Below are 13,120 nucleotides of genomic sequence, written 5' to 3' on the forward strand. Positions count from 1 at the left end.
TATTGTAAAGCGCTGAGCAAACTGTTGGCGCTATATAATTCCTGTATAATAATCTGTATCTGCACTTACAGTTTTCTCTCAGTCCCCCTGCAAGGGCCCACAAATACCTGTTGAACCTACCAGTGAAATCAGCCAATGCAGCTTCCTGTGATGGTGTGGCAATGATGCTGCATTGCTCCTGAAATCAGGGCTGAGTTGCCACTCTCAGGTAGGCTGTGCCACCTTGCACTACAGTGGGTTGAAAAAAATGTTATAGACAGAGGGTCAGGGGTTATGCAGCCTCATAGGACAGTCCGAGCAGAATGAAAACTCGTTCTACAAGCTTTAACCAGTGCTCAGCTAGACACTGATAAAAGTCACAAGACTGCTATATACTGCTGATGAGAAAAGGTATTTATCAGTTTATATTTACTTAAATCATTGCATTTCCATGTTGTGTGTACTGTCGGAGACCAGATATAGTGAATGCAGGGTCATGGGTTAAGCAACGCTTTAAATTACAAGTAAAAAATTAAAGATTTGCCATCTTAAAGGAAAAGGTTAATTGTGCCTAAGCAGCACTTAGAAAATACTACCATTTTTAATTCCTTCTCCAAAATAGTGCACATCCTGACATGTGACTCTGCCTAGGCACTGCTGGATCTACAGCCTCATTGTTGCACATATGTGAGAATATTTAAGGTATATCCTACCCACACCTGCCTCTAATGACTGATCTAGTAATTATATTTGAATTGAGTTTGGTGATGTCACTACTGCTCCCTCATTGTTCACCTGATGGCCTACTGGAGAGAAAGCTGTAGGAAACCAGAGGATCTACAGTGCAAGGATCTCCCTGCTTCTGCTTCCCTCATTCTGCTGATCTGTGCTTCCTCCACCTCTGTTGCTGCTTCCTGAATATCCCCATCCCACACCAGTCATAAGATCACAGCCCTCAAAATGGCGGGAAACAAAGCCCTGTTCTACTACCAATTGCCCCCTCCAACAAGACACAAGAGAAAAAGGTATGGTAACACAGCCCTGGGAAAATTATCATCTTTTTTGTGCACAAAAAAGGATTAGGATGGATTAGAACTTTTGGCAAAATTGGAATAAGGATTAGGTAAAGGTTTAGATTTTCAGATGAAAACGTAGGTTAGGTCAATTGCTGAAGATTATAGATCACAACGAGGTTTGGGGTAAAATCACATGCATCATAAGCAGTAGTGCCAAATATATAGTGGCAAGGTACAGTTTATTTGTACAAAGATTTCAGGAGACGGAAATGTTTGCAAGGACTGCCAATGCTCCCCAGCAAAATTAACTGCATCTGTTTTAAGAAGCTAAAAATCAAAGCACATATGAAAACCACCAAACCCTTCAGTCATCTTTTTCACATACTGTCTAACTCAGTTGTTCTCAACCACAGGACATGGCTGCGGCCCACTGCTGGGCCCTTCCTTCCTTTCTCCCAAGCCTCCAGTCAGCTTTGGATCCCTTAACCTCCTACAGTGCCTCCCAGCTTCCATAGTGCCACCTAACTGCCCATAGTGGCCCACAGTGCCTTCAAGCCTACTATGAGCCCTCAGCCTCCACAGTGCCCCCCAACCTCCCACAGTGCCAACTAGCCTCCCACAGTGCCCACAGCCTGCTGTAGAGCTTCCAGACCTTCAGAGTGCCCTCATACCACATCAGTGTCCCACAGTGCCCCCCAGCTTCCTCCCGAAACCTCATCCCCATCACGGCCACCAAGTCTGCTGAAGAGTCCCCCTACCAACTCCAGAATTCCCATCCACAGTGACAACCAGCCCCATCCAGACCCTTCCAGACTTTCAATACATGTTTTGTATTCCCAGTCATAGTTTTGGCTACATTTACTGGGCCCTGATCTCAAGGTTAAGAACCACTGGACTAACCTATAATGAAACTCCTAGTGTCTGATGCAGTGGATCAAGTATATAACAATGATGTTTACCCAGAAGCCTCTTCCTCAGGGGTACAAACCTAGGTAACATTATTGGACAAACTGTCTGTCTCTCCTAAATACTTGATAGAGGGCATTTTGTAGGAAGCTTTGAAATAAACACAGTGAGTTAACTCTGGAATTGCTGGAATGCTAGCCTTGAAACAAAATCCTTCACCTTTATTTTAGTCTCTTTGTGTACATCTGATATTGTTCCCCTATAATTGGTGGATAGATCTACACACTTGGCGCAGCAATACATCCTATTATCCTGTGATCTTCACATTTTCTCAGCTGGATTAATTTCTTGGAAATATTCTCTTTTTATCTCACAACAATTAAGGTTATTTTCTGAGGGCTACAGATAATGCCATTGGCTTTTCATGGTTTAATAATATATGTATTTATTTCTGAATGCCAATAATATGTCTATTGTTGACTACAATACCCACATATTTTCTATGTGCCCTAGTGATGACTGGCATTCTTCCAATTTGAAAAATGTCAAATCACTGCTCTAGTGTGAATGGGCCCTAATATCATGGGAAACTGCTTGCTATGTATCTGTGCAAAATAAAAGTCCTGCTTTTAAGCAGACAAGTTTAACATAATTCAATGTTCCTTTAAAAGAAATCCAGGGCTACTTTGCCATCCTCACAACTCATCCCTGCACCAGGCATCAGTGACATATTTGGAGGTATTCAAATTAGAGCAAACAGCTACAGGTGTACAACTATACTTCTGGGAGCTGGAAATTAAGGCATGGAGGTTCCATTGTTGTAATATTCAAAACATATCGCCATCAGGTTCTGGCCCTAACTAAAATACATATGTAGTGCCCCCTATGGGTGCTAGAGAATTAAATTCAGTTTGGCTCACAGTAGTGAAGTAAGCAAGTCTGATTGTGTTACTTTAGGTCAGGCTAGAGGACTCTACTGGTCAGGTCTCTAGTACATCCCCAAGGTTCTGGAGTCTTCCAGGATATTCTTCAAGCTACTGGGCGGAGGGGTGGAGACTGAGATCTGCATATCCATGGGAGTCTGGCCAACCCCAGGCAGGAGGCCTGGCAGTGTGGCAGACAGACCCATAAGTATGGAAGAGCCTTGCTAGCAGCAGGAGTCTGGGAGTTGGATGAAAGATGGATTGTTGAGATGCTTTCGTATAGCCTGGGAAGGGACTACAGGGAACTGGGACCTGCACCACAAGTCCTATCCAGAGGGTACCTTGTTCAGCATGTAGGACTAGCACAGTTACAAGGCCTGAACAAGCAGTCTTATGCAAAACCATAGGATACAAGGGAGAGGGCTGCCAGGTGCCATACATGGAATTCCTTGCTCTGAGATACTCTTCAAGGCAGCCAGGTGGGTGGGTAGTTTCCAGCTGGGGTCTGAAGAGATTTACTTAAAGGGAACCAAGTGCTCCTTTAAAGAGACTTTGTAACTGATCCATTAAGAGACAAAAGTCACTTTGGAGGGAGTAGAGTCCAGGATCCATCCTTTTTGTACATAAAATAGGAAGTTTGTCATCAGAGTTGCTGTTTTTAAGTCAAATTTGGCGTCCCATATACCAGGGCCCAAAATTATCACTCACCTGCTCGCATTTGGCAAGTGAAAATAATGTGGGGCGAGTGTGTCCACTTAGGGCACCAGGATAGGAGCGGCTGCTGACATTCCTCCGGTGCCTCTTCCTCCCCCAATGTTTTGCTCTCTCTCCCTTCTCCCCCACAACTCCGCCTAAGCCCTCCATCTGCTTGTATTTCCTGCATGTCGGTACGGGACTCAATGCTCTTGTGGGTTCCTGATTGTGCACTGGCTGTGTGGCGGCTCCCTGCGGGAAAAGAGTGCTCTCCCCCGCCTAGGGACTTCACTCCTCTGAGACTCTGCTCCATCCCCAGCCCAGTCTTGTTTTATTATGTCTCCCCCCAGCAGCAAGAGCAGGAGAGGAGAAAGCCAAGACAAAGAGCTGCCAGCTGGATGTGTAATAATGGGCTGGCAAGGTAGCAAACAGGAATACAACTGAGCCTGCAGATCAGAATCGTCCCTCATGTAAGTGGATGCTTACCATTTGGAGACACCTGATGTAAAGGGGGGCTCTGATGGGACACCCAATGTAAAGAGGGACTCTGATGGGGACACCCGATGTAAAGGGGGACTCTGATGGGGACACCCGATGTAAAGGGGGACACCTGATGTAAAGGAGGACACTGATAGGGACACCTGATGTAACGGGGGGCTCTGATGGGGACACCCGATGTAAAGGGAGACTCTGATGGGGACACCTATGTAAAGGGGGACACCTATTTTTGTACCTTAATTCTGCATAAAACATTTAACAGTGTAATTTCATGAGATAATTTATGGGGGCATGTTTAGGGACGGAATTAGGAGCGGGGCAAGGTAGGGGTTTGGTAAGGCAACTGGTGGCGAGTAACTCTTAAGGCCTGGCTAGTAGTTTTGAGCCCTGCCATATACCCCTAGACATTATCCAAGTTGTTTACGTGAAATAAAACAACAAAAACAAGCCCAGAGGACTAGATACTGACTCTGAATGGAAGTTGAAAAATGTGTTTTGCCTAGCTGTGCAGCTATAGGGGACCAGAAAACTCAGTGGCTCCTTATGGGGTAGTGCCACACATATCACTGATGTGGATTATACCTTCAAAGTGGAACTAGACTCTCTCAATCCACATGAACTATTTTTAATCCTTTTTCTGCTAGCAATAGTAAATAGATAGGAAGGTATATCATGTTTACTCATTTTAAACTTTTTTTTTTAACGTCTTCAGTTGCTTCCTGGTTCCTGGCCTAGGCAAAAATCATTTCATGAATCCCAAGAGTCTTCATTGCCATTATATTATTCATCTGGAGGAGGGAAGCAATGAATTTCTCAACTAAGCACACCCTCCTGAATTCACACCTGAGCAAAGGATTCCAAGAACTAAATGCTGCTCCATGAATCATCTGCCCTTACTGATGATAGCTACAGCTAGAAATGCTGGGGGGTATTTTTCAGAGCAATTTCTCAACAAAATAAAGCATGGAGACATAGTTGGATGGGTGTTGTTTGCTTTTATATGAATATTAATTAATTATAGGTCAAGTTTTTAGGGTGGAACATGTAGAACGTTCCATCTCCTGCACCTTCTTTCCCCCGATCCTCTCCCTCCATGTGACATCAGACAGAGGATCCACTCCCTGCACCTGCTGTCACTTTTTAAATGTAGCACGGCTGTGCAGGGCTGCGCTCACACAACCATATCATTCATTCACAGTTTCCTGTGACTGAATAAACTACAAGTACTGTCACCCACTGTGGCAGACATCTTTGCAGTTTAAATGAACTGTGTGCTTGCTGATCAGCATGCCCATAGTTCATTCACACTGCATACAGAGGTACGGGCAACAGAGCTGCACAGTGTTTGCAGCAGCCTGGCACGGCACCTGCGATCAGCTCCCAGTTTTATAAACCATGTCCCATTTAAAAAAAAAATAATGCACATTTTTTACCTGCAAAAAAAATTTGCATTTATTATTTTTATGTAAAGGTGAACTTAGCCTTTAAAAAACATTTTCAGTTTAAGTTCTGCTTTAGGTTCGGAATTATGACAGGGAAGTTTCACTGCTGGAGTATCATTTTCATGACATTTTAGAAAAGAGTGGCTCATTGGGTCCAGCCCTAACCAAAATATCACATTTCAGTGGAATGGCCCTTTAAATGTTACTAAACCCAGGACCCCGCATTCACTATTTCTGGTCTCCCACAGTACACAGAACATGGAAGTGCAATTATTTATTTTAGTAAATATAAACTGCTAAATACCTTTTCTCATCAGCAGTTAGAGCAAACTTCTAGCAGTGTCCAGCCGAACACATGTTAAAGCTTGTAGTTTTCATTTTGCTCTAGGAGGATGCAGAACTCCTGACCTCTGTCTGGACAGTGTTGATTGGCCCTGTGCTGATCACATGCACTCTCAAAAGAAAAAATAAAAACCTCTCTAGCAATACGCACCAAACTGAACATGTGCAGAGTGTCTCCACACCATATGTCTTATCAGGAGATAAGAGGGGGAGACTGGAAGAAGGGGAGGATCAAAGTCAGGATCAAACAGCGTTTTTATACAATGCAGAGGATTAACCCCTTAGGTTCCACAGTGAGTATAACAAGCATGCTTTACTGCATATACAGACTGATTTTACTGTTGTGGGTTTAGTAACACTAAATGTAAAAGGTGTAACTTCTATGTTTCCTATAGGAATTTCCCATACAGAAAAGTTCCAGATAAGGAAATGACCAGGTTTCCTAGATACAGTGTGCCTCCTTTCTACTCAGATAGACCAGAGTTATGTATTATGGCTGAGGCACTAGCTGAGAGCCCCCAGACGCACACATGGTTCTCACTGTCAATCCCTGCTACCCACTGCCATCTGTGCAGACCAGGCTGAAAATAGCTCAGATTATGCTGTATTATGAAATGAACATTAGCTCGGTCTACCCATACGAAGAGAGATTTTATCAGCAGCAGATCTGAAAAAAACGTCACGTGGTCAAATCTAACAAACAACAGCGTTTCCTGGACTGTCATAAATAAAAATGATGCTTGAAAAACTTTCTTGCCACCAGGTGCTTTGATGGGTCTCATTTATCAATATGTCTGTTATGTCTGGGGAACAACTAATCAGATTCAAACCAGGAACATTACATTTGGACAGTGGATGGTTCAATTACTGTCTCTGGGCAATACATAAAGTTCTCATTGCAAAGTCTATTAGGGGAATTCATAAAAGTGTCTAAGGTGTTCTTTAAAATTCTGATGTGACTCCACACAAATGTTGGTGCGGGCAACAGATTCATGTAGCTATTGTAAACAGGTTCTCCTGTACTGAGAATTACTTATTCTGATTTTACTGCACACTGTGAGCTTTCCACATGTGCACTAGAAGCTGCAGCAAGTCGTATCAAGTCAGCTTCATTTTCTGGCTGGAGGACATCAAGCATCACCTAGCACTTTTTTCCTCAGCCTGCCTGTCCTTAGCCCACCCCTTATTGGATTTCAAGTTTTTCAGTCAATGAGGCTCAGCATCACATGCAGGCATTAGCACCGCTTCCTGTTTTCAGGAAGCTATGCCTGCACCCTGTCAGCCCCTCCCACCTGTCATGATCTGCCAGATTGCATAGAGATACACAGAGACCAGTCATGTCACTGGGTCTAAAATAAGATATGTAATGAAAACAGAAATGTTTTATTTAAAAGAGTTTCTTAACCCCTTCACGCCTAAGGGTAAAACAAATCTAAATGCCTAAGCACAATTTTGCAACGTTGACATGTGTTAGTAAAGCTGTACATATCATCACAACTACTTTGTACATCCAGGTGAATTATACCTTGTTTTTTTCAGGACAAATTGGGCTTTCATTTGGTGGTAAATGGTAATGGAGATCTCCTGATTTTTTTTTTATTATCAAAGGAAAACTGGCCCAAAATAGTAAAAAAAAAAAAATACTTTTTTTTTATTTAGCAGTGTGTTTCTTGCTACTACCATAACCTACCACCAAAGAACAACCCAAAAGAAATTCTCCAGCTCTTGACGATCGCAGCGATACCATATATGTGTTTGTTATTTGTTGTTTGTAGCCGTAGTACAGCCAAGAAACAATAGCGCACATTTTGTTTTTGTCTTTTTTTTTTTTTACCTAAAACACACAGACACTGACATTAACACTAATCCTGACCTTTGACCCTGACCTTGACCCAAACACTAACCCTGGCACTGAACTAGATCAAACCTTGATCTAGGTATTTTTTCTTTTATTTTTTAATATTTATTTATATTTTTTTTTATTTTACAAACATTTTTTTCCCTCTATGCCAGGAGTTAGAGATACAATGTATCTCTATCCTCCATTCATAGAGAGAGAAAAAACAAGGGGGCCGTGCTGTACAGTGACTGATCACTGTGATAGCCAATCAGAGGCTATCACAGCGATCATGTGACCCAGAATCGAGAGTCCCGAGTCCCGATCATTAGAATGGGACCCGGTGCTCTCAGTGCGGTGCGCTCTCAGCACAAAGACAGGTGTGCAAATATGCGACCCCACCCTAAAAAGCCCAGTTCTGTGAGGCCACATATTTGTGTTACGTCGGTGCAAAATGGTACAAATAAAAATGTTGCTGAGGGGGGAAAAGGAGGTGCCAGAAAAGGCCAAAACTACTAGATTAAACTTCAGCTTTAAAGTGATTGTAAAGGCTGAAGGTTTTTTTACCTGAAGGTTTTTCGTGCAGCAGCCCCCCCCGCCCCCCCCCCCAGCCCTCTCAATACTTACCTGAGCCTTGCAATCCAGCAATGTGAATGACAGCCTCGGCTGTCCTGAGTCTCTGCCTCCTTATTGGCTGAGACAGCAAGCGGGAGCCATTGGCTCCTGTTGCTGTCAATCACGGCAAGTCAGCCAATGAGGAGAGGGTAGCTCCGTGTGTGATTGGACACACGGAGCAGCGGGTGTCCCCATAGCAAGCTGCTTGCTGTGGGGGCACCCGACAGACAGGAGGAGCCATGAGAGCCTGTAGGGGACCCAAGATGAGGAGGATCCAGGCTGCTGTGTGCAAAACCACTGCACACAGCAGGTAAGTACAGACATGTTTGTTATTTTACAAAAAAAAAAAACCCTTTAGAATTGCTTTAAATATTGTACTCAATAGTCACAAAGAATATAAATGCACTTTGTGTTCCTCAAATGCTTTTGCAAACCCAGTTATTACCTTATTAAAAGTAGCAGTGTCATCACTGCTGTGCTGTACGTGTGCAGGAGGGACCCAATAGACCTGATCACTTGTGTTTAGACAATATTTGCTTATCCCAAAGTTGCGTCTGTTTAGAATAAAAAACTGTCTTGTCTACAGTGATAAATCTGAATTTGTAAATCTGTCTCAGATGTTTTCCCAGTTTCATTGGTGCAGTGGAGGTCCGCAAATAAAACTATTGCACAGGCTAAATGAGAGGCAACCTGATCTGAGTCTATACGGGCTATACGGGCACAGTGGCTAAATGGTTAGCACTTCCTCCTGGCAGTACTAGGGTCAATGGTTCAAATCCCAGCCACGGCACCACCTGCCTGGAGTTTGCATGTTCTCCCTGTGCCTGCGTGGGTTTCCTCCGGGTACTCCGGTTTCCTCCCACACTCCAAAAGACATGCTGGTAGGTTAATTGGCTCCTGTCTAAATTGGCCCTAATATGTGTATGTATGAATGTAAGTTAGGGACCTTAGATTGTACACCCCTTGAGGGTTAGGGACTGATGTGAATGTACAATATTTGTATGTAAAGCGCTGTGTAAATTGACGGCGCTATATAAGTACCTGAAATAAATAAATATTATATGTGTCACCAATTTACTCAATAAATGTCCCCCAGTTCTGTGTAGTCAGCACCATTTACCTGCTGTGGAATCTTAAAGCGGACATACGAGCACAGTTTCATCATCTGCTCCATCTCTTCTGCAGTGGATGGAATGAGGGGGATTTTTGGATTTTCTTCTCCAGATTCTTTTAAGTCCTGTAGCTGTTTCAGGAATTTGCTTTCTGTCGGATACTGTAGACCTAATCATTGAGAATTAAAAAAGACAAGAAAAATAAACAAGAAATGGCCACATTTCAATACATGTATGGCAATTCCTGTTCAGGAGAAGTCGATCTATCGATTGACTTTTCATAAACGAGATTGTTGGAAATTCCCTGCTTGATCAGCCATGCTGCCAATGGGCTGCAGCACTGATCAGTGTATTCTGATGAAGGGAGAGTCAGCTGTCAGATTACAAAGACACAAGGGGAGGATTTTTCCATTCACCTCGACTGTGTGGATGGGGAAACCAGCTCAGTTTTTTTCTGAGTAATGAATGGCCAGCATTAGATAGCCTTTTATTTCATCAGGTTCGGTCAGCACCAACTCGCAGAGATTCATTACCCCGCGGAGTAATAAAAACCAAAAAACTGTCATATACAGTATTGACTTTTTTTGGTTAAACGTGCATTAATTTGACTAATATTGGCTTACTTGGGGGTTAAAGTGACACCATCAGCACAGACTCACTTATATAGAATTACATACCTGCTGAAGGAAATCACTGTACTTTGGGTAGACCCATTTGTTGAAAAGCCGTTTCTATGCTAGTTACTTGGCACTGCAGGTATTTGACCGGTCAGATGGGTGGAATACCTGGTTCCCCACAAGCTGTGGTTCTTCCTGTCAACTCATATGTCCTGTAGTGATGTATGAGACGACGGGAAATCCACAGCATGCGGTCAGGGAACAGGTATTTCACACACCTGGAACTGGCAGCGTTTTAACAAATGGGCCACTGAAAAGGTATAGTGACTCTTGTATTAACATGCTTGTTTAGAATTCTATAAAATGAGTCCTGTGTCGACAAGGTCACTTTAAAGAATAATTTGAAAAGCAGATTTACAGGTAGATATAAAAACCTCATAATAAATCAAATTCTGCAGTCATTAAAAAATCCTTAAAGCTGAACTTCAGCCGGCTTCCAAAAGAAAAAAAAAAAAACACTCGATATTGCCTCTTCCCAGTCCCCCATTCCCCACACACACTCCTTGCTCATAAGCATTCTGTAGCTCATTTTCAAATATAAATAAAGTTTATAACACAAGCTATGGACACGGGATGCATAGGTGTTCTGTCCATCTGTATGCAGGCAGCCCAATTTATGGGCAGCACAGTGGCTAAATGGTTAATGTGACGGGCGCGGCGTCAGACCCCCAGCCCTTCTCACCAACTTGTGACTGAAGGACTAGCCAATCTAAAACCGCGCTGTCACGTGCGTAACAATGCCACGCTCAGCTACAACCTGCACAAAGATTTTCCAGCTCACTGGACCACAATCCATGTGCCGCAGCCTGAGAGCGATTGTTACTGGGTCAGGTTAATTACGCAATTAATCCTTCACACTGCCACCACCGCCTTTTTGTACAGAGTAGGAGGAAACTGGCCAATCTTAGTAGTAACACTATGATGTTTGAATAAGCATCTGTATACACACTGCCACCGCAGGCAGATGTATGCAGAAGTTTAAATCACACAGTAGCGCTCTTCAGAGACAGGGATTCTTGGTTTGCATTAAAGAGCTTTAGAAACAGTTAAACACTTTTCAGAAAATAGGATTTATTACTAAAAAGGTCAAAATGGTGCAATAAAAATATTTACAGAAAAAGCTGTAGCATATATATATATATATATATATATATATATATATATATATATATATATATACAGAGAGCAATAACACAGCAGAGAAGTTTAGAGAGGTAGAATACTTGCCAGACTAATGGGTTTCAGCAGATTCAAGGGTCCTGAGCAAGAGGGTACCGTTTCTCCCAAAGTTGGTTCCTGATGTGAAGAAATCTCTTCATCTTTTTCCCCAGGCATACCAGCCTTTTTCTAGGAACCCAGCAGGGTGTCTCCTTAAAGCAGAGAACCAATTGCCTCATTTGGGGAGGGGTGTTTAGGCGGGGAACTCAGGCTATGACCAAATCCCTCTCAGTTTATATCATGGTCAATAACCTTCTATAGGTGCATGCAGCAGCCTAGCCACTGGCAAGATAATATTCAGAATGATATTCTGAACGTCCAGACACCAGATATGACATATCTGGCTGTGACGGTTAAAGAGATATAGCTTTCTGCTCCCGGGTAGACGAAATCTAGGGGTGTAAGGTATCAGGTGACTTGACCTCTCTGAATATATGCTTTGTATTCTTGTACGTATTTCTTACGAGAAATTATGAAAGTGTATGGTCTCCAAATGAGATGTTTTACTGCTATCCCGGAATGCTTTTGAAGTCCAGTGACTGACGGGTTTATAGCTTTACGATCAGCTTCAGAGCAAGGAGTGGGACAGACACCCTGGCATCAGCTAATTGGGTTTACAACCATGAAGGGTATCCAGCTGTGCCCTGTGCACTCCTGAACTCAGCCACACCAGACCACCTGCCACTCAACAGAAAGGGAGGGGGCTGGTTTTGTAGTGAGAATGACACAAGATGGAGGATCTTTAGCAACATGGACGTCCGCGTCCATATTTGTGCGCACGATTGCTACAGTTAGCACTTCCGCCTGGCAGTACTAAGGTCATTGGTTTGAATCCCAACCATGTCACCACCTGCCTGGAGTTTGCATGTTCTCCCTGTGCCTGCGTGGGTTTCTTTCGGGTACTCCGGTTTCCTCCTACACTCCAAAGACATCCTGGCAGGTTAATTGGATCCTGTCTAAATTTTCCCTAGTATGTGTATGAATGAATGTAAGTTAGGGACCTTAGACTGTACACCCCTTGAGGGTTAGGGACTGATGTGAATGTACAACATATATGTAAAGCGCTGCATAAATTGACGGCGCTATCCAAGTATCTGAAATAAATAAATAAAATAATATCTATTGGGATGCAGTGGCTGCCTGGACACAGCCACTAATACCTATTGTACATCAGTGTGGGTGCTGGTGCATTTGGGTGTGTGTCCCTGAACTCACACTGTCTGCATTCTGGGATACACATCTGCACCCGCATGGATGTCAAATTGGGCGCAGTGGCTGTGTCTGTTCAGCTGCTGCATCCCAGTTGACATGAAAGGGACTGCCTGCATGCAGATGCACAGTCCTGTGCAGGCAAACACACCCCTTTGCTTGGCTGCATGCTTAAGTACATAAGAAAGTCCTTTTCGTGTCACAGTGCTCTGATCTACAGAGTTGAAATGCTGGTACCTCTAGGATTTGGGTGGTGAATAGTGAAGGTAAAGTAAAGGCATCAGAAAGCAAGCAGTGAGATAACATTTAGGAACAAGTGGTGGTTATATAATCATTTTTATGCCTATGAGGATCTGTAAAAACATAATTAACAGTTTTTGTAATATAGCTACACTATTTTTTTTTGTTGGGGGGGGGGGGGGATTTAAAATTATATATTTATTTCATAATTTAGAAAAACAACTTGAAATGCTAAATAATTATGAAATACTTATACTTTTCTATTAAGTACACCCTGTTATTTTTATTAACATGTGCCTACAAAGTCGACAATAGCCTGTCAGCCTGTAGGTCATATACGTATCTGACATTCCAATTGATACTTTACATAATAACATGATTAAGGGTTACATTCATACATCACAGGAAAGCAC

At 43.0% G+C, this 13,120-nt stretch overlaps 1 protein-coding gene across 1 annotated transcript in view; it reads right to left on the bottom strand.

The window, feature by feature from the left end:
* LOC149461176 (monoacylglycerol lipase abhd6-A-like) overlaps nucleotides 1-13,120 on the bottom strand; it is a 30,620-nt gene that overhangs the window by 6,416 nt on the left and 11,084 nt on the right. The window contains 1 exon segment of the mRNA XM_089678780.1: nucleotides 9,372-9,532. Coding sequence (XP_089534906.1) covers nucleotides 9,372-9,532 — 161 coding nt within the window.

The sequence above is a fragment of the Staurois parvus genome, unplaced genomic scaffold (assembly GCF_062004578.1).
Source record: "Staurois parvus isolate SC_StPar_1 unplaced genomic scaffold, SC_StPar_1.0 ptg000209l, whole genome shotgun sequence".
NCBI classification, from domain to species: domain Eukaryota; kingdom Metazoa; phylum Chordata; class Amphibia; order Anura; family Ranidae; genus Staurois; species Staurois parvus.